At 53.3% G+C, this 22013-nt stretch overlaps 1 protein-coding gene across 2 annotated transcripts in view; it reads right to left on the bottom strand.

The window, feature by feature from the left end:
• Positions 1-3963: 3963 nt before the first annotated feature.
• GOLGA3 (golgin A3) overlaps positions 3964-22013 on the bottom strand; it is a 46814-nt gene continuing 28764 nt past the window's right edge. For both annotated transcript variants that reach the window (XM_012657259.1, XM_012657260.1), the window contains exons 12-24: positions 20510-20587; positions 19386-19649; positions 17890-17984; positions 16137-16356; positions 14178-14321; positions 13261-13458; positions 11914-12030; positions 10887-11026; positions 10213-10345; positions 9866-9988; positions 8940-9104; positions 7963-8126; positions 3964-7319 (exon numbers count right to left, since the gene is read on the bottom strand). In XM_012657259.1, the coding sequence (XP_012512713.1) occupies positions 7115-7319; positions 7963-8126; positions 8940-9104; positions 9866-9988; positions 10213-10345; positions 10887-11026; positions 11914-12030; positions 13261-13458; positions 14178-14321; positions 16137-16356; positions 17890-17984; positions 19386-19649; positions 20510-20587 (2046 nt within the window). In that variant the 3' untranslated portion in view covers positions 3964-7114. The remainder of the gene's footprint in view (positions 7320-7962; positions 8127-8939; positions 9105-9865; positions 9989-10212; positions 10346-10886; positions 11027-11913; positions 12031-13260; positions 13459-14177; positions 14322-16136; positions 16357-17889; positions 17985-19385; positions 19650-20509; positions 20588-22013) is intronic.

Genomic DNA, 22013 nt, shown 5'->3' with positions numbered 1-22013 from the left:
TCATTGATCCAGGCTAGGTGGCGCGGGCCAAAGTCCCAGCTGCTGGGGAGGTTGAGGTAGGAGAATTGCTTGAGCCCAGGCCTTGGAGGCTGCAGGGAGCTGTGATCGCACCACTGCACCCCAGCCTGGGTGACAGAGCAAGACCTTGTCTCTAACAACAACAAAAAAAATCATGGTACTAACAGGTTGGGCACAACGGAAGAAAGGGTCAGTAAATTTGAAGATGGGTGAAATGCAAATTAAAACCCCAATGAAATACCCACCAGAGTGGCTAAAATGAAAAGAATGACAATATCAAATTTTGGTGAGGACGTGGAACAATTTTGGAATTCTCATACATTGCCGGTGAGGGTGTAAAATGAGTTAACCACTTTGGAAAATAGTAAGGTACTTTCTTATAAAGTTAAGTGTACTCTGCTATGGTCTGGATGTTTGTATCCCTCCAAAATTCATATGCTGAAATCCCGACCCCCAAGGTGATGATGGTGTTGGGATGCGGGTACCGTGGGAGGTGACTAGGCAGAGCCTTCATGAACGGGAGAGAAGCTCCTTGCCTCTTGCATCACGTAAGCACACAGCAAGAAGGCATGGCGCCATCTAAGAACTAGAAGTGGGTCCTCATCAGCCACTGAATCTGCAGGTGCCTGATCTTGGTCTTCCAAGCCTTCAGAACTGTGAGAAATTTCTGTTTTACAAGCTGCCCTGTTTATGGTATTTGTTAGAGCAGCCTGAAAGACTACAACAGCCTCCTGACGGCTAGGTAGTATTTACCAAGAGGAATGAAAATGGAAGTCCACAGAGTTTGTTCACCAATGTTCATGGCAGCATGAGGCATAATATTGTAGCCCCAAACTGGGAACACCCCAAAAGTACAACAGGTGGATGGAAAAATTGTGAAATTGTCATAAGATGGTATGCTATCACGTGATTGCACACTATTCTGCAACAAGGGTGCATCTCAAAAAAGTACTAAGCAAAGGAAGCCAAACAAAAGTGTGCATGCTAACTACACATTTCCATTTATGTGAGTCTTAAGAACGGGCAAAGTTGTGATGAGATCAGAGCAGCAGTTGCCTCTCATAGGGTGTGGTTCACTGGGAAGGGGCAGGAGGGAACTTTCTTGTTCCCTACATCTCGTTTGGGTTGATAATAAAACGAGCACACGTTTGTCAAAACTCACCAAACTGTGGCTATGAGAATCATAAATGGAAAAAAATGCATCCACTGTATACTTAAAATCTGTATCTTTTTGTACTATAAATTATGCCTACATGTAAAAGAATAAAGAGTGTCTTTTTAGAACGAAACCTTACTGTTATTTCTAATTACTAAGTACTGTGAGAACAGATCTGTCCTCAGCCCCTCCCCAATTTTGACTTTTTTATGAGTATGTGCTAGTGAGTGAGAGCACAAGCTCTGGGCCAGACCACCTGGGCTGGTGCCTCTCTGCCCCTGCCTTCTGGGGACTTGGGTGAATTACTAAATTTCCCTGTGTTGCAGTTTTCTCAATGGTAAAATGGGGATGATAGCTCCTTAGAGGCAAGGTAATACATGCCAGCCCTTGTATAGTAAGGGCTTAATAAACATTAGCTGAGGCCGGGCGAGGTGGCTCACACTTGTAATCCCAGCGCTCTGGGTGGCCAAGGCAGGAGTATCGCTTGAGGTCAGGAGTTCAAGACCAGCCTGAGCAAGACATTTAGACATTTCAATTTAATCTTCACAACAGACTGAGGTAGGTGGAGCAAAGTGATATTATCCCACTTAACACATGAGAAAACAGGCCCAGGAATAAGCCCTAGATCAGCAGGGAGCAGCTAATAATTTTTTTCCATCTATTAATATTTTCAATATTCACTGAATTTATTTAAAAGGATATATGTCCATTAAAACTGTTACCAAGAAATGTTTTACACCTGTGGAAATCCGACCACATCTGGGACATATGGTAGGGGTCTAGTCAGGAAAACAGCCCACACCAGGGGATTCAACAGAGAAAACATGGAGACAGCCACAGCTGGACGCCTGAGACCCCTCAGGTGGAGCCTGGGTGGGAACATGCTGGCTCTGTGATGACACCCCAGGCTGTGGCAGGATCCAAGGGGCCTGAGGAAGGCACAGGCAGAGGGGCTGTCCCACACAGGGCAGTCAAAGGAAGGGGTGTGGGCTGGACGTGGGGGCTCTTACCTATAATCCCAGTACTTTAGGAGGCCAAGGTAGGAGGATGGCTTGAGCCCAGGAGTTCGAGACCAGCCAGGGCAACCTAGCAAGACCCTTTCTCAACAAAAATAAAAAAAGTTAGGCAGGCATGGTAGTGCATCCCTGGTGCTGTGCCCAGACCACTGCTCCATCCCAGACGCCGCCTGGTAGGTGCTGCCTTAGTGGAGGGATGCTCCCACCCCGTGCGTCACTGCAAGGTGTGCGAGCTCCCAGCTGCGTCGGGCTCCCACCCGCACCCACACGTTCAGTCCACGCAGCCTGCAGAGGGCCCATCCTTGGCCCTCACTGCAGCTGGAGGCAGCCTGGAAACGTGGCCCAGCCATCAAGTGGTGGAGCCAGGCTCGTGCCCAGGTCATCCTGAGGGCTGTAGGCACGGGGTGGTGCTTAGTGACACCCCACACACAAACACGGACAGAGGGCATCGCAAGTAACGGTAGAGGTGGCTTGGCAACGCAGTTCAATATTGCCCACTGTTTCCAGGAAAAAGGCTTTTGTCAAAGTACACTTTTTTAAATCAGAATCTGGAATGTTCATTGTCAAATGAAAGTGTTCGTAAAGGCAAGCAGAGGAATCCAATAAATGCTTCTGACTTAGAAGTTACTGACTGCCGAGAATTCCTTCTCATAAAGGAGGGGCTTGGGGGCTCTTGTAACAAACGTTACGTTCATCCATCAAGCTGGATAGCAGGGGTGTAAAAAACCCTATTTTCCATATCCCCCATAATCTGCTTCCTAGCACTGCATGAGGTATCAGGCTTCTGAGTGACCTGGTGGTTTTTAAATACTGAGCCTTCTATCAGGGATAAATCCCTGGTCCTACGCTCACCCCAAATTCCTGACGGTATCTGTACCACTCAAGGCCAGGAAACAGCTACCTGTACATCTGTGCCAAAACTGCTCTCGAATCCCCACTAATAGCTTTGTAAGAGGACGCAGGATGCAGCGTCGGTTTGACAAAGTAGATACAGCTTAAAAGTAAATCTGTCAACCAGCTAGTTGCCTGCAAACGTTCAGCAACTTTAGACAAAAAAGTATCACATCCTCAATACTTCACCACAAAATATGGTGTCAGGCAGTTTTCACTTAGATCTACACAGTACCGAACTGCCCGACCCCTGGGCACGGAAACCAGTAAAGTGGGGACGGGCGAAAAGGCGTAAATCCCAGCACAGAGTTAAGTCCTGTGACTACTTCTCTCCTCTTCCGTGCTCTTTAAACCACGCTGGCCCTTAACAATATCTACCTGAAAACTCCACACCTGGCAGCTCTTACCGATCAAAACCAGAGTACGCTGGGTGTCACAAGGTAGAGATCTGGGAGTTACAGGCCCGTCGTATCCATGACGACCCGCGGAGGTAGGGGCCAGGTGGTAACACTCGGGAACTGAGCTGTCACCCTGAAGAACAGCCACCAACCCGTCCCCTGGTTTATTCCTACAAACTCACCCTCCTTTTCTATTCCTCGCAAAGGGCAACAAGTGCAGTATGGGCTAAAAAGGGAAGAAATGTGGGTAGCGGCTACTCTGTTGTGGTCAAAAGCAACAAGAAGTCAGATAGCACATCCTGTCTGAAACTTTGGCAGAACAGTAAAATTATCTTTAAAACAAACATAGTGTGTATTAACATGAGATTAAAAAGTTAGTCCCAGATATGACAAAACATAAATATTAAAATGAAGCCCCCCAGGAAATATGAAAATCTTTACAAAAAATAGTTTATTGCACAAAATTTAAAGAATTCCCAAGCACACTTAAATTTATAAAAAATCAACATGCTTTTTAAAGTTACAATTTGTTATACCTGGTGACACCTTTCCTCTGAACAGCCACAGCTTGAGGATTCTTTTGTGAGGAAATTTTTAATAGGAATGAATAACCACTGAATTTTCTAGACCCCCTACAACATCCCCCTCAGGGACCCTGTTATAACCTGAGACCACCATATAACGAGATTCTCCTCGAACTCTGAGTCAATAAGCCTGTCAAGAGGAAGGCTCCGGGGCAAGTACTTCCACTCCTGGAACGTGAAGTGTATGCTGGTCCCTTTCACTCCTAGAATCTTTACAGGTGACACTGAGTTTCTGTTAAAAAAAATACTCATGGAAGTCGGAACATACATCATGGTGGTCTGCAGGCCCACGGCTTTTGCGGGGTCCTGTACCAAGAAAAGTAAGTTTCAGACGGAGGGTGAGTTTAATGTAGGCGTCCTGCAGTGCTCCGCAGGCCATCCTCGAGGGCACCGTCCCAGGAGCCAGGCCTGGGACAGTCAGACTCACGTCCTACCCAAACACTGCCTCGTACATACTCCAAGCACCAAGGCACATAAATCGGTAAGATCCGTGGCATCTGTCTGACATGCACCATGGAAAAAAAAATCAACGAAAACCACACTGCAGTAAGTTTTCTGGAGCATAAGAAAAACAGGTAATGACATCACAAAGTGCCCAAGCCAACATTCCCTGCAGTAGGACACGGTGTACAGCGTGAGGCTGAGCAACACGCACAGGCGCAGTGCGGCGGTGATCCTGTTCTATCAAGTAGCACTCCGGACTCGATGCTGTCTTCCACGAGTGTAACTCAAAAGCCCCATTCCTGCCCACAAGAACAACAACAATCCTAACTCCATTCACTGAAGAATCTGGCTCTGGGAGGCAGAAGAGCCAGGAGAGTCCCTTGGAGACAAAAAAGCAGGCAATTTAGAAATCCGACTTCCTCGTTAAGGTGACTTCCCGAGGAAGCCCAAAGGCAGTGTCAGCGTGAACACAGGAGGCCTCGCGCCCAGAGCCAGAGGCTGTGCGTGAAAACACAAGGAGCAAACACGGGCCTCGCCCCGCGGGTGGGAAGAGAGACAGGCCAGGCCCTGCTGGACCAGAAGAGGGTCCCAGCGACAGCTGGCGCAGGGCGACACAGAACACCGAGAGGTGCTGACTCTGCGGGTGTGCACAGGCTCTCGTGCACACGTGCACATGTACACGCACAAGCACACACGCAGGACAACCAGACAAAGGGGGAAGGCGTGAGGAACGGAGATCTGCTCTCACTGGATGAACACACTCAGAATCAGTTCATCCCAAGAGAAGAAAACCACACCACGAACACCACTCACCTGAAGACCGTCTACACGCAAGGAGAAAGCAGCTCTGCCATAGAACGGGTCTGAGTGTTATTTCTTGGTTTTAAAATTAAAACAAAGGGTAAGGCAGCCAAAATAAATAAGAACGTAAGCCACCATTTTCTTTCTAATGGTACGAAGACAATTTAGTCAAAAATGATTTCCAACTTAAAAAGCAAAATATATTTATAGTGAAGTTTTCAAGTATTATTTCAAAATTAACCCTGTACAAATGATACATGTATTTTAGAAGTTCAAATACTTGCTAGGGAATATTTTGTAAACCCTAAACATCTTTGTGGTTAATGCCACCTCAACCTTGTCAGTTAACTTTCTAACAGTATCTCACAAGAGAACACAAACTGCTGCTCCGCAGAACAGACACGTAACACGTGGACACGAGCACACCTGGACCGACCAATAACACCCAGAGAAGGGCCACGTGGACCCAGTCTCTGTCTCTTCCAACCCATGCCAATAAATATTATTTTAGATTTTCTTAGCAAACTAAGGGAGAAACTTACAACCCTCAACTCTCCTGGTGAATCAGCGCCTGCACTGTTTCAGTATTTTAGGTGAGAAATGTGAACCTCACACACTTAGTGCCGATTTTAAATAAGGCGCCTGTGTCTGAGGCACCTCAGGAGAGCACAGCCGCCTTCCTCATGGTGCCGGCCTGTGCTCGAGTGACACCAGTGTGACCGCAGAGGATCTGGGGTTTCTCTTGATGACTACACCAACAGAGGCTTCTTGCAGGCCCTGAGGAAGAGTTCTCCCTCGGGGCAGAGAAGTGTGAGCCCTGGAGAAAGGCTTGTGACTGTCCCTTGTCTATAAAGCGTTCAGGCTCAGATGGAACCTCAGGAGCCTCTGCGGGAAGCCCCAGCCTCTCTTGCCCTCGTCTGCCTTCCTCCCCCCACTCTGGCTCTCCCTGCGCCCCCCAAGCATCGGGCCAGCGTGAGGCAGCCTCGGCGTCCTGAGCCTCCTGGCGGACGTCAGGTCTGACCAAGGGTTGATCGGCTCCTGCCCAGTGGTCTGACAGGGAGAGACCAGGCTGGAAGGAAAGACCCTCAGAAATAAAGTAAAACTAAACAAAGGACCCTTTCTGTGTAAGAATATTTGGTTTCAGAACGTAAATAATTATATTTCTTAAAATAAAATTTTCTGACTGAAATCCCTAACTCCTACATGTACATTATTTCCAGACAGCAAATTTTCAAAAGGCAATCAATAGAAAGACAATCGTGTGAGCACATACTTCCTAAAGATTAGATTATGATTTTCGGCATTTATATGCATATCCTGTGGTGGGATAGCTATTGAAAAAATTAACAAAATAAAAAGCCAAAGGTGCAACTAAAATTTTGTTTCTGCAGGAAAGTGAAGCTCTGCTGTGTGGAGCAGGGACGTGAATGCCGCACCCCACGGGCCGCCCACCTGTGCAGGTGCTGCTGCCGCAGACCTCGTCCTGCAGCTTCTACCAGAACTGGCTGCTCTCACTTAGATGCCTCTGCCGCAAAGAACCCTCAAACACAACCAAGACCTCCGCACTGAGCTCTGAACGAGGTGTCTAAGATGTGCTCATCTCGCGGGAAAGCTAACTGTGACATTCAAATGACTGTTTCTCCAGTCCTTGGCTCTCCTTCTGTCGTTTTACTCCTTGTTAAAGGCAAAAGCAGAACGTAAATTTCATTTCTTAGAAAAACACAGAGCACACAATCAAATAAATAACATGGATAGAAGAGGATTCCTTTCCACAGTTACAAACACCTGGCGGTGGAGCTGTGGCAGTCACTGTCCCGGTCCTTCTTTGGAAGCCCTGTTCTGACTGTGTTTCTGCGTGTCGCCCCGGGGGTTGGCGTGGTCGCCCAGGAGGGCAGGGCCCGCGGTGGCTGGGTCCGAGTGGCGGGCCTCCGCCTGGGTCCAGGAGGACAGGGACTCGTGCACGGTGAAGGTGTGCTCCTCCACCTGGCGCTGCAGGCTGTCCATCTCCTGCCTGCCAGACACGAGGAGGCAAAGGAAGAAAGCCCAGGTCACTCGAGGGCCACGCAGAACCAGTGCTCCACGGGCTCATCCCTAACAAGCTTGAACTGAATGGCAGTTCGCACCCTGGCATCGGAGCTGGCTCCTAGTGCCCTCAGAGACCAGCGAAGCCAACTGAGGTTTTGCTCAGCAGGACCTGAGGTGTTCTCGGCATTTTTCTCTACACTGTGCCGAGGCCAACGGACACGTGTCTCGGGCTTCTGCTCCCACCGGGAATGTGGCAAAGACACAGAATTGAGGGCCCGGGTCGCTGTGGGGACCAAAGCTGTCCCTGAGGCCAGCTGCACACCTGACTTCCCCTTCATGGCCACACTCTATGAGCATCAGCCTCTGCTGCCCTGAGCTCGGAGGCTCAGCCTACAGGCTGGTGAGTCACAGGGTCTGGTCTTCCAGCTTCTAAGGGCTCATCCGGCAGTTTCACTCCAGGCAATTCTCACCTGACAGTGTGAAGCCAGAGGCCCTGTGTGTGAGTAACCCCCACTCAGTAGAGACCTGCTCAGACTTTACTGGGCATCGGATGCTGGCAACAGGAGAGACCCCTCCAGGTTAAACACATTGTTAGCTCTTAAGTAAACGGAGCACAGAGCAGGACGTACTTGAGCTGCTGGAGACAGCTGTTGAGGTTCTTGAGGGGCTCCTTGCTCACGGCAGGTGGGGGCCGCAGCAGCTCCTCCAGCAGCGAGGCTGGGACGGGGCAGTCGGGGACCTTGATGGGGGTGGCAGGGCTGGAAGGGCTGGCCTCACCTCTCAGCTCCTTTCTCTGTTGTCAAAAGCACATCGTCAGCCTGCACACCACCCCTCCTCCAGCACATGGGCCCCCCCAGCTCAGCACAGGGCCTCCGGGAAGGGGGGCCTCCGGGAAGGAGGCCTCCAGGTCGCTGTTGCGTCAGGAACTCAAAGGAGTTCAAGAATTTCTGGCTGGATAAATAACCTTCTTTCTAATGCACATAACAAAACACAAACAACTTAACTAAATCTGGATCTTCAGGAGGATGGAGCTTAATCCTAAACTAGAACCCTCATACGGGAGCTTTCCACAAGAGATTGTGGCCGTCTTTGAATTTCCCTAAGAAATTAAATTTTCCAACATATCTGACTCCCTTTTCTAGGACTTAAAACTTTTTCACAGATAGGCAATGATGCTAAATAAACCTTTGAATCTGAGAGGTTTCTATGCACTTGCTTCCTGGGAAATGCTTGTGCAGACTGGGTGTAACGAAACTGCCGGGTGTGCAGACACTCCGGGCAGGACAAGGACAGCAGCTCCAGAGTCCCTGGCCCAAGCCCACCCAAGCAACCGCTGTGTCCGGCTCCTAAGACACAGCAAGGACTGCTCCATCGCAAAGTCTTCTCTCGTTTGGCTTATGAAGAGTACAACAGCAAAATGGTATTTGAATTCAGGAAAAGAAGAAACACTCTTTTGGAAAAGCCGCAAAATAAAACGACTTGGCCTGTTGCCCAGGCAGAGACTCTGCTGCCATTTGCTCAGGGCTGGTTAAATGCACCTGTTTACATCTGAACAACTAGAAGCCTCCCGTCCACACGAGCCCAAGGCAGGCTTGAGCCCGCGTACCGTCTTGGCCGCGCCCCGGCGGAGGTCCAGCTTGAGCTGCTGGTTTAGCTGCAGCAGGGTCTTCATGTTGTTCTTCAGTTCCGACACTTTGGCTTGAAGGATGAATTTGTCCTTCTGGGTCCTGGACAGATCTTCCTGCACCACCTCCAGCTCAGACTTGATGTTCTGGGAAAGGGAAGTCAGAGTCTTAAAAGATCTTAAACACACAACGGAGACGTCAGTTTGCGTGTCAGGTCATGGCGCTAAAGGGACCGAATACACAGCACTGATTTTTACAGGATTTCGTGTACGCTGTTCCCATCTCAGCGCTGGGTTGCGAAGGTGCAGTGACAACCACACCCTCGACATTCCCACCCAAATTCCAGAGTCTCTGCCAAGGAACCACCAACATCCCCACGGCTACATTTTACAGTAAACCCCAAGAATCTCCTGTTAGCTACTAGAAGAAGCCTAACCCTTCCTAAAACACACAGGTTGAGGATCCCTCACTCAGAACACTTTGAGTGTCAGGCTGGTGCTCAGAAAGTTCTGGATTTCAGATTCTCACATGAGGGACGCTCAACCTTTATCATGAATCAATCCTCCTGTGACTCAAGCCACCCGTTTACGACTATGTTCCTGATCCTTTCCTCACGCGGCCAAGAACTTTGTAGACTGAGCTCTTCGTAGAGGAGCTGGTCACCAACTGGCCAACTCTTCGCACGCAGCCTCTGTTTACCGGACTGACGGCACCGTGTGCCAAGCACGCTTCACTCAGCCGAGGAGTCCAGCCGGCTGGGGCTTCAGCCCTGCCCCTTCCAGCTGGGTGACCTGGACCAGGTGACAGTGTCTCCAGAACCGTGTGCTGAGAGCGCCATCCCGACGAACTCCCTGCCCGGCACGCAGCCCCGGCCACCCACGCCCCGTGAGCCCCGCGGCACAGGCACCTGCAGCATCTGCTGCCTTCCCTCCAGCTCCTTCCGACCCTGCTGCCCCGTCAAGTCCAGCTGCTGCTTCAACGACTGGATCTCTCGCTCCTTCTGATCCACCTCCCATCTGAGATTTTCCACCTAAGGGGAAAAAGTCACATGACCAAAAGAATTTTAAAGTGGCTTTCTTGCACTGGAAATTTGCTCTAATTGTATTTCTGCTTATCTTTTAATACCATATTAAGGAAAAAAATAAATATTCCTCTCCAAGCAGACAGGGAGTGCGGTAATCCAGTGTGCTGCTCAGCAGGGTCCAGCCCTGTGAACCACGTTAATTAGGAACATGAGGCCGCCGGGCACATCACCTCTTGGTTTCCCATGGGTTGTTTGCTCAGCTGCTCGTCCAGCTGCTTCTGCAGGAGCTGGAGCTGCGTCCGGGCCTCGGCCAGCTCCACTTGGAACTGTGCCACTTCCTGGGAACGTTTCCCCTCCTGACACCTAGCGTAAAAAACAAGTGAGAATGGAATTACTGCGTTCTTCCCACCTGCCCTCCCTCTGGAAACTGCTGCCTGTGAGCATGTCTGTCCGGGGGAGACCCTGCGCTGGGCCTGTTCCAAGTGCCTTAGGGTGCACCATCTCGCTCTGTTAAAACCATCCACAGACGACAGCGAGTGACTGCTGAAACCCTGCAGGGAGCGGTGGCCTCTAGAGCCACCAGGACCTCGTGCCTGGCTGGTGCCCCCGTGAGTCTGACGCGACCTTGCACCAGTGAGGAGTCCATAACGACCCTCTCACTGTCCAGGACGTGGCCCGGAGGTACGTGCTCAAGGCAGGGCGTCCTCTGGTTTGGGGGAGTGAGCACAGGGTAGCGAGAGAGTGAAGCTCAGCTTCTGGAGACAGAAGCCGGGGGTATTCGACCCTTTGATTTGCCTTTGAAATACTTGGCAGTCTGCTAGAATCTGCTAGAAAAGAGGTGACCCTGCCCACCACGCCTGAGGCTGGCCGGGCTCCCACTCGCCCCGCAGAGGCCCGCACTCACTGGAGGCTGTCGGCCTTGGCCTGCAGCTTCCGCACCAGGTGCTCCTTGGCCTGCAGCTCCTTCTTCACCTCACTCAGCTCCAAAGTGGCCGCCTTGAAGTGGCGGCGGCTATGACCAGCTTCTGCCCTGGCAGCAGCCACCTAGGAAGAAGGAAACCACGTGACCAACACACAGAGCGCCCTGTGTGACGCCTGCAGTTCTGTGATGGGCCAAGTGCGGAGGGGAAGGCCCTCCTGACCCCACCAGCGTCCCGCTGCAGGTGGACATCAAGTTCCTCGTGCAGACTGAAGCAGGGACTAAGGAGCGGTGAGCACACGCTGCATGCTGCTGGTAGCTGCTGCACGAACAAATCTGCTCCAGATTTCTCGGTCTCAGTAGTTTGTATGGTCAAGCGTATCTGCATGTTTCCAGTTAAATGTACCCGCAGCTCAAGCACTCTGAGAGGACGCTGCGTCTCTACCCCATCACCCAGCTGTGATAAGACTGTTGATTCTTACCATTCATGACGTAACAAACCTCCTTTCTAGAATTTTACTGCTTTTCACAGTTAACAATAGATTCTCTCAAGGCTTCCAAGAAGATAAACAAATTCTCAGGGTATCACAAAAAACAAAAGTTTCCGTTTTCCAATAATTGAGTTTTCTTGTCTAACTACACTAGCCAGTATTTTATTTAAAAAGCTTAAGGCCAGGCGCGGTGGCTCACACCCATAATCCCAACACTTTGGAAGGCCGAGGTGGGAGGATCACTTCAGCCCAGGAGTTCAAGATCAGCCTTAGCAATATGGCGACACTTAGCAATAAAAAAAATTAGCAAGGTGTGGCTCATGCCTTGGACCAGCCCAGGAGCTCTGCAACCCACCTTCGCCCACGACGGCAGTGACACCTCTGTCTCTGTACGTTTCTGGAAGGGAAGCTCAAGCGTGAAGGGCACCCTTTTGAGGTTTCAGGCACTGAAACACCTTCCAGAAGGCCCTGTGAGGCAGTGACTTTAACAAAAAGCAAAACAGCAGGAAGGTGGCACACACCTGCTCCGTGAGGCTGCTGACTTTCCCCTTCTCTTTCTCCAGCGAGGCTTGCAGCACCTGCACAAGCTGCTTCATCTGGCGATCCTCCTTTTCTTTGCGCTGCAAAACCGCCTGGACCTAGATGGCATCGCAGAAGGATAAATGAGGAGAGACCTCGAATTCTAAACCCCTGAAGAAACCAGGGCAGAGCGCGGGGCCACTGCAGCCGGTGCCGGGCGGGAGGTGCAGCAGGATGGGGGACAAGCCAGCTCACAGCAGAGGATGGCACAAGTCAGAGAAGAGGAAGTCCCCTCTCTAGAGAACACTGTTCCCTAAACATCTGTACCCCCATAATATGCTAAAATAAAAAAAAAAACAAAAAAAAAAACAAAACACTGTTCCCGGCCAGGCGCGGTGGCTCACGCCTGTAATCCTAGCTCTCTGGGAGACCGAGGCGGGAAGATTGTTTGAGCTCAGGAGTTCGAAGCCAGCCTGAGCAAGAGCAAGATCCCGTCTCTACTAAAAATTAGAAAGAAATTAATTGGACAACTAAAAATATATAGAAAAAATTAGCCGGGCATGGTGGTGCATGCCTGTAGTCCCAGCTACTCGGGAGGCTGAGGCGGGAGGATCACTTGAGCCCAGGAATTTGAGGTTGCTGTGAGCTAGGATGACGCCACGGCACTCTAGCCCGGGCAACACAGTGAAACCCTGTCTCAAAAAAAAAAAAAAAAGAACACCGTTCCCAAACCAGAAACCCACAGCCGCGGTGCAGGCACAGGGTCACATTCCCGAATCTGGCTGGGAACCGAGAGACGCGCGTGCATCAGGGGTCCAAACTCGGATGCCTCTGCGGTGAGGCAGCAATGCAGGGGGTGAGGCAGCCAGGTTCAGAAAGAACAGAGTGTGGGGAGCGGGGAAAACGTCTAAGGACGGGTTAATCCAAGGCTGGGGCTCCATCGGGCCTCGGGCTGCCGCTGTGGAGATTTCCCCCAGCAGAAAGGCTGCAGGAGCGGAGTGGGACCCTGACCGGGGTCTGAAATCAGTTTGAGGCCTTCAGGTAAATGTCCCCTACAGACGACGTCCCTGCCCGGAACAGGAAGTCATCCCACCTGCACCCAAAGCCAGGATGAACTCGGCACACTCGCTCCACCATGAACACACAGGCAGATGCTTTGGGTTTGTGCCTCACAGCTGGGGCTTCTGGTCCACCACACTCTGAGCCGTCGTCTCCTCCTCTCTAGGGTGGGGAGGCTGTGTTTTCCTCGAAGGTGGGCAGGAGGAACCGACACGGATGACAAGACATCTGGAGTGCTGCCCGGCCCACCCAGCGCTTTCTGCTTCGGGTGGTGAGTCTAGTGTGAGTACCTGAAGATTGAACTGGACCAGGTCTGCCTCCCTCTTGGCCAGAGCTCGCTCTAGGACGCTGTTGTGCTCCCGCAGAGCCGCGTTGGACTGTCCGAGGCCCATAAGCTTCCCCTTCTCGTGCTCCAGTTCGAGAGCCAACTTCTTGTTCGACTCCTCCAGGCACCTGATCTTCCTCCTGAAGCCTCTGGATTCCTGGAGCTGAAACAACGGAGCAGCCATGACCATGGAGTTGCCACAAACCCCAGGAATGCACAGCAGTGGCTGGTACTAGCGTGCAACCGTGAGCAACAAACCGCCCTCGCTTCGTGACCTGGGCTGTGTGGCCGCGGGCAGCGGCTTCCCTAGCGCCCGCCTGCCTCTCCATGGCCAGCAACCCTGCCTGCTCCTGGGCCCGTGTGCTTCTGGGGAAGGCTGTCCAGGGACCGAGCCCCGGCCCTGGTCAAGCCACTCAGCGGGGCGGGCATGGAGCTGAGGCCAGGACAGAGGTGAGTGAATGACACACGCAGCCCAGGGTGACAGAGCCCCTGGGGACTCTGCTGGAAGGGTGAGCCGGGGCTGGTGGCAGGGCTCTGGGCGACGGTGCTGAGCTGCTGTCAGAGCCCGAAGCAAGCCCTGTCTCTGAACCTGGGAGTTCTGAGAAGTTCTGTCAAGACTTGAGCTGGATTTCTCATTTGCAACCAAAGCATTCTGAGAGAAAGGTTCCACTATGAATTCCAGTGACCGCTCTGCTGCACAGGCTGTGACTACAACTGTTCTCACTGGAGGGCTGGGATCAGAGCCTGCTCCCCACAGAAGGTGACGGCAGTGCTGGGTACATAGCGAGGTGCTCTTGCTCTTCGGGGCCCATGCTCATGGTGGCCTGCCTGGGAGCCAGGGACCATCTGATCGCTACGGCGATGGCAGGAGTCGGGCCTCACCTCATCCTCCAGCTCCAGCACCTTCTCCCGGGACTCCTCCAGCTCCTGGCCAGTGGTTGCGATGACCTGCTGCAGCTCGCTCTCCAGCAGCTCCTTGCTGTGGCCGACAGCCTGCAGCTCCACCTCTAGGGCCCGGATCCTTTCCTGGCGGCGGGACAAACAGAGTGCATCTGGTCATCAGGACGGGGCCTCATCCCCCCGGCCTCCCACGGTGCCTACAGGTGCGAAGCTGCGGCCACACACACCTGGCGCGGCTGTGCCAGCACCAGGATGAACACGTTCTCACAGCACTGCACTTTCCTTAAAGGGCTCGGATTAACCAACACACCATGCACACGCTAGTGTCACACAAAGTAGTATCAGGACAAACACAATAATCCTTTCAGGTAAACACTTTGAAAATACAGAAAAAAACTGGACCTGTAGATAAAGGCTGTACGTTACCATTTAGGGCAAGTAAGCAGCATCTGGCACGGTATAATAATCACCACACATACACACGTGTGCATTCACACACGTGCACATGTACACACGTGCTCACCCCTGCACATGCACACGTGCTCACACTCCACCACTCATGCTCACACATATCCCCACACACATACACATAGGCACCACATGCAAGCACACACATGCTCACAACCCATGCACATGCTCACACACGGGCACATGCAAACATGCTCATACATGTAGTCACACAGTTGTACCACATGAACATACATGTGCTTGCACATGTGCGCTCACACACTTGCGGCCTCAGTGATGCCAGGCCCCATTCCAATCACTGTCCAGGTGCCCCTAACTCAACCACCTAATGAGGAGGTTCCACTATTTACCTCGTCTTGTCCTCGTCTTACTGAGGGTCACATCTGAGCCATCTGCCCCCATCTCACGAGTGGTGAGGCCCAGACGGAGCCCAGACTCGAGCCCCGGCCTTGCTGTCCCTCAGCTGCTGCCCAACCTCCCACCATTGATCAAGGGCCAAACAACACTGAGACACATTCTCAAGTAGAAAGGAAAGTGCCAACTGGCTAATCCCTCAGTGTTTTTTGTAAAGGAACCAGGTGAGAGGAAGACCCCAAGTTATGATACAGTCGCTTCCTGCTAAATTTGTAGCTAGACAGAAAACGGAAATAAACTGCACATAAGAAACACCGTGGGCCAGGCCCGGTAGCTCATGCCTGTGATCCCAGCACTCTGGGAGGCCAAGGTAGGAGGATCACTTGAGCCCAGGAGTTGGAGGCTGCAGTGAGCTGTGATGATGTCACTGCACTCCAGCCCAGGGCAAGAGAGCAAGACCCTGTCTCAAACAACAAAAAAAACCCACTGAAATGTCAGTGTAACGACACGATAAATAAAATCCAAGCAAATACACTCAGGTAGAATTTTACACCTACTAGTAAAAGTGAAATAAAACGGAGACCGCACCGTCCAGGGCCAGCCCCTCTCATAGGCTGCACAGGGCCCTCTGCCAAAGGCACCTCTCCCCGTCCTGGGCCACTGCAGGTGCTGCGGCTCCCACAGCGTCCTGGACTCTGCCAGCACCAACCCACGCCCCGCACCCCACTCCAGCTCCAGTGGGCGCCTGCTTGCTGCTCTCCCTCTGGGCACGTCAACACCTGAGATGTGAGGTGCAGAGAAAGCCAGAGGGCGGGTGGCCCAAGCGTGCGTCTGTCTCTGCCTCTCAGCGAGTGGCGAATTTCTCTAAGCCAAGGAGGTCCCTCAATGAAAATAAGGCGACCTCCCCAGACTACACAGGGTTCATGAGGGCTCCATGAGATAATACGCACAATCCTTACAGGTCCCTGGCACACCTCGACACTGAGCAGTATTTTAAAGAAATGCTACCTTTTGTCTAAACTCTCGTACAGGTTTTAGAGGGGAAAATGTTTACAGAAGTTCCTTTCCCTACAGAGAAGCTTCACGACTCTGGCAAGGGACAGCGTGGTGTTTACCTACATGTAGAGCGAGGTCGCCGTCGCCACTGGTGCTGCTCTGGGCTCTGAGCTGGTTCAGCTCTGCGTCTGCAGCCTCCTTGGCAGCGAGGGCCTCCTGCAGGCGGCGGCTGAGGATGCTCACAGCGTTCTCGTAGGCCTTGTGCTTGGTCTTCATCTCCTTCTCAGCGCTGGTCAGGTCCGAGCCCAGTCGCTTCATCTTCTGCTGCTGCTCTGTGATGGCCCTGGGGTGTCCCCAAGGACGGCGGGAAGCTCGGTTACCCTCTGATGCTGCTGGCCAGCATCCTGGCACGCGACACCCAGTGACAGGGACGTGTTTCAGAAGCGCGTCCCCAGGGTCGGCACAGGGCTCAGACCCAGGCTCTGGGGGGCCGCTTCAGCTCCACCCTCCCCAGAACCCACCTGCCCCTCGGAGGAGGTGCATCAGGTGAGTGTGTGCCTGCCCTGCCGCGGCCGCGTGAGGGAGAGGGACAGACCACGCGGGCGTCCCTGCAGAGCCAGGTAATGGCAACCACTCATGAGTTTTAGCCACTTCCGCCACCCCCATCAGACCTGCTCTCCTCTTGGGGCAATTTTAAAATGATCTTGTGAAGGCAGAGAAACAGTCTGCTCCTCCAAACAGTAAGGTTTCCAATGTTCTTGAATATCAGCATGAAATCCAACAGTCAGATCCATGAGTAAATCACCAGCCAATCAAAGTGAAGCAACAGAGATGTGCCATCAGGGTAAAAAGGCCCCCAAAGGCTGTCTGCACATGTATGTGCCTGCACATACGTGTACACAGGTATATGCAGTATGTATACCTGCACATGCATGTACCCAGGTGTACGTATGTGTGCCTGCACATACGTGTACACAGGTGTATGTGGTATGTATACCTGCACATACGTGTACGCAAGTGTGCGCAGTACGTGTGCCTGCACATACGTGTACGCGGGTGTATGCAGTATGTGTGCCTGCACATACGTGTACGCAGGTGTGTGTGTGTGCCTGCACATACGTGTGTGTGGTATGTGTGCCTGCACACACATGTACGCAGGTGTACACGGTATGTGTACCTGCACATGCATGTACGCAGTATGTGTGCCTGCGCATACGTGTACGCAGGTGTGCGTGGTATGTGTACCTGCACATACGTGTACGCAGGTGTATGTGGTATGTGTACCTACACATAGGTGTATGCAGTATGTGTACCTGCACATACACGTAGGCAGGTGTGTGCGGGTTAGGTCTGTGGGTCCACGTTTGCATGAATGTAAAGGGTATGAGGATGAATATCAAAGTGTCGTCCCTGCTGAGGGGGTGGGTGTAGGGGGGGGTTGCCACAAGCGTGTGGCACAAGAAGTCAAATGAATAAAAACAGAAGGGAGCATTTGTTACAGGTCCTTCAGCGAATCAACGATCTGGGATTATTTTACAGAATGAGCAACTGCCAAATCACAATGGAACTTCACATTTTTTTTTTATAATTAAGAGACCGGGTCTCACTGTCACCCAGGCTGGAGGGCAGTGGTGCAATAACAGCTCACTGCAGTCTCCAACTCCTGGGCTCAAGCGATCCTCCTGCCTCAGCCTCCCAAGGAGCTGGGACTACAGGCACACGCCACCATGCCCAGCTGGAACTTTAAATTTACAACTTAACATTCCAGGCCACCTTTACATGGGCCCCCAAGTTGCTTCTCAGAGAGGGTGTCCAGGCCTGCCCGTGTCCTCACGGTGGGGGCTCACGCCACCATCCCAGGCAGGTGCAGACTTACTTCCTGGCTTCTTGCTGCAGCTCTTCCATTTGTTTCTTGAGCGCCTCGTTGGCCTCCGTAAGGGTGACCACCTGCCCCTTGTCAAACTGCAAAGACTTCAGGAGAAAAGACAGCATGAGAAACGCAGGTAAGAGGCACAGAGCCACCCCGCCCCCACCTGACCCCTCAGGGTCCCTGGTGCCGTTGAGGGCCGCCCTTGAGGACTCAGGCCTTGAAGAAAACCCTGACAGGGACATTTGTCTCTTCAGAGTCAACATTCCACAGAGGTCAAGTCTTTCCAGGCCGGGCGCGGTGGCTCACGCCTGTAATCCCAGCACTCTGGGGGGCCAAGGTGGGAGGATCGCTTAACCTCAGGAGTTTGAGACCAGCCTGAGTGAGAGCAAGACCCTGTCTCTACCGAAAATGGAAAAATTAGCCAGGTGTGGTGGTGCTCGCCTGTAGTCCCAGCTACTCAGGAGGCTGAGGCAGGAGGATCGCTTGAGCCCAGGAGCTGGAGGTTGCAGTGAGCTGTGATGACGCCACTACACTCTAACCTGGGGCAACAGAGCGAGACTCTCTCAAAAAAAAAAAAAAGCGTTTCCAGATGCTGTGTGCAGAGCACTGAGGCACAACAGGGAGGCAGTGGGTGACAGCAAAGCCTCCGCCCTGTGGGCCGCCTGGAGCCCTAGGACCCCCCAACCTTGCTGCCTCTGCTCACCTCCTGTGTGGCAGAGTCCCCCAGAACCAACTCAGCCACAGCAACGAGCAACTGCAGGAGGCAAGGTGTGAATGTGCTCGGCCCGCACCAGGGCCCACCTCGCCTCCCCGGGGCTCCGCCAGCTCTGCACTCTCTGGTACTGACGGCGTCCGCCCCCCACCCTCCCGCCACTTAGCACTGTCCACTTGCAGGCCTCAGCTGGGCTCGTCCCAGGGCGGGACGCCTCAGCCAGCCGGCCCAGGTGGCCCTCGGCCTGGTCCTCTCGTGCGCTTGGTCTCACACCCTGCCCACCCCTTCCCTGAATCCACTGCTCTTCCCCGACGTCTCATCTCAGGATGAGCCACCTAGGCATCCTGGACATCCGGACACAGACCTGGACTGCAGCCTCCACCCCCACCCCACACCTTGCACCTCCCTGCTGCCTGCCGAGGCAGGGCAGACCCCTGCCAGCTTCCACACACCCCGAGGAAAGCCCAGGCTCGCACCAGTGCGGCACCTGTCATCCCAGCTCCACGCTGCAGCCACAGGGGACTCAGCCGCTCAGACCGCTGCACCCTGACGAGGGCTCTGCAGACGCTCCCATGGCAGGAGGGGGGCCCCTGGCACCGGCACAGCCCCTCTCATTTGCCCCCCCTCCCCACATCACCGCCTGGACTTGCCTGTCTGCCCTACCGGGACGCAGGCTCTGGGAGGGCCTTGTTCTCGGACGTTTTTCCGAAAGCCTCTCCCCGAAGTGCCCCCACCCCATCTACACACACGTCACAACACGAACGGATCCAACCGAGCACGTTCGGCAGACCTGCAACTGCGTCTCCATCTCGTCCCGCTCCTTCTGCACGGACTGGAGATGCCCTTCAAGATCCGCCATCTGCCGGTGGACCTCGGACACCTCCTTCTGCAGGCGCGAGTGCTCCATCTCCGTGGCCCTCTTCTCCCCGTGCAGCTTCATCAGCTCCTGCCTCAGCCCCTTCACCTCTGCGTCCAGCCCCTTCTTTGCGGCTTTCAGCTCGCTGACCAGCCGGTCCCGGGAGGTGGCATCCCGCCGGTAGGCCTCGACCATCACCTGCCACGAGACAGAGCCCCAGGCACTCAGAGGGCGTCTTCCCAGGGCCAGGCTGCTGCAACCAAAGTGTTTACCCTGTATCTGGGGTGTAATTTCTTTGACCTAAAGATAACAAACTTCGCCACCACCTCAGACACACCCCTGTTTTATCCACCCAGTGATGTCACTGTGCCCGCACGCAGTCTGCATGAGGCTGGAAGCAGGCCCACCGGCCTCCTGCACATCTGTGCTGAGCAGTCTGGCGGTTCCTTCTCCCTTCAGCCACACTGCTTGGCTTCTGACAGGTCATCCCCTCGCTCGTATCCCAGTGATAAAACAGAACACTGCTTACAACCCTGCTTTGGGGTTTCCCTCTCTCAGATCCTGTAAGGCTCTCGACTGCTGCTTTGCAAGAAAGCATGGATCAGAATCATTCCTCCAGCAAGACGTACGAGCCTCCCTGACAAGATTTACATTCCATGCCTTTCTGGCGACACCAGGATTTGTTTCAATCCCGGAACGTGGTGTAAATTTTTCAGAGACATTTTAAATGGCGAACACAACCTGTGTAGTAACAACAGTGCAAAACATACACGATTCTCTGAAGGGACAGCAACCAGGTGTCCTGACAGGCGTGGCGGTGACAGCTGCCACTCCCGATCTGTGGGACCAGACTCCCACCCTGCGTGGAAGTGCGGCCTGACTTTGGAGACTGAAATGGGGGCAGGGAGGGTATCTTAGAATCGGCGAAGTGCCTCTGGGAAAATTAAGGGGTCTGGTGCTGCCCCCTCAATCAGGTCTGTTCTACTGAAGCAATTAAACCACCCAGGACTTGGTTCACACACTTTTTTTACACGAAGAAACCAACGACACACTTTTACCTTCTGCTGAACAAACTGTTCCTTTGCTTTCTGCGTCTGCTTTTTCAGAGTGGCGGTCTCCTGCTGCAGGTGCTCCACCTGCGGGGACACGAGCGCACAGACATCACACAAGGGCTCCAGGAGGGGGCACGTTCGCAACCTAAGAGAGCTGGGTTCCCTCTCACCACGGAAAGCAGGAGGGAGGGGAAGGAAGTGGGGCACGGCCGAGACAGGGGACACTCAGCGCAGGAGGCGCAGGCCTTTCCTGGAACCACCAGACAGGAGACACCTTCGATTCACAGGCTGCAGTGCTGCAGCTCCCCCTCTGCTCTCAAAGCACAAAAGCAGCCACAGACATTAAGTAAATAAACATGATTTACTGCGTTCCAATAAAAATTTACAAAGCTCGGTGGTGAGCTGGGTCCCCAGGCTGAGTTTGCCAACCCCAGGCTTGGGTCCTGGTAGAGGCCAGGCTGTTTGCGCTCCCTGGGGGCTGTACGGAATGCAGAGCCCCAGGCCCTACCCAGACCTACTGAGTCTGAATCCAATGTGGAAACCCCAGAGGATCCAAGAACATGTGACGTTTGTGAAATGCTACTCTGTCTCAGCAAAAAACGCTTAAGAAGCCGGGTGGAGCTGGGCATGGTGGTGCCTGTAGTCCCAGCTACTCGGGAGGCTGAGGCGGGAGGACGGCTTGAGCCCAGGAGTTGGAGGCTGCAGTGAGCTGTGAATGCACCACTGCGCTCCAGCCTGGGCAACAAAGCGAGGCCCTGTCTCAAATTAAGAAAAACAAAGCAACCAGGTGATGAACACAGCAAGGCCCTGGGTGTGGCAAGCACTGGTCCACATCGTGTGACGGAGATGCCACCACGGGCCACGTCGCATGAGGAGGCCCTGTGAGATCACGTTTACATGCAGCTTTCAGTGAGCACGTTCGGAGCCACAGTCTCTGGAAACGGGCAAGAGCTTGTTCGTGGCCAAGGTTTTCCTCCCCTACGACAGGAACGTACTCCACGCAAATCCTAGTTATCACTTGGGCATGATCAGGAAATGAGCCATTTTGCCCTGCACTCTGGAGAGTGGCTCCTTCAGGAGCCCTCTGAGAAGCATCAAAACACTGCTCTGCTTTGCACGTGTCATTTGTCCCCTCCCACAGGTCCCCATCACCTGCCCCTGGTCCCACAACAGCTCCAGGTGGGGGCGAAGGCTTGGAACCAGGCAAAGGGGGCCCCATGGGGACAGTGCCGTTTCCAGACGCCTTGCACATCCCAGCGAGCGAGGCTGGTGGAGCGGCCAGCACCTAGGCAGGCTGCGGACGGGGCCAGTCTGTTTCCCAGTTAGGCTGACTCTGGCTCCCAAGCCAAGAAAACAGCCTCCAGAGGCAGAAAGGCAGCTTCCTGGCGAGATGACAACACCACCACCGCCTCCATCTGTTTTGGGGCAAACAATCTCGATCCAGGGTGAATTTGGATTAAGTAACTGCCAGTGCCTTTGTTAGTAACAATGCAGGTGGACTTCCAATATG

The sequence above is a fragment of the Propithecus coquereli genome, unplaced genomic scaffold, assembly GCF_000956105.1.
Source record: "Propithecus coquereli isolate 6110/MARCELLA unplaced genomic scaffold, Pcoq_1.0 Scaffold535, whole genome shotgun sequence".
NCBI classification, from domain to species: Eukaryota; Metazoa; Chordata; class Mammalia; order Primates; family Indriidae; genus Propithecus; species Propithecus coquereli.
This window is presented reverse-complemented; position numbering and strand designations above follow the sequence as displayed.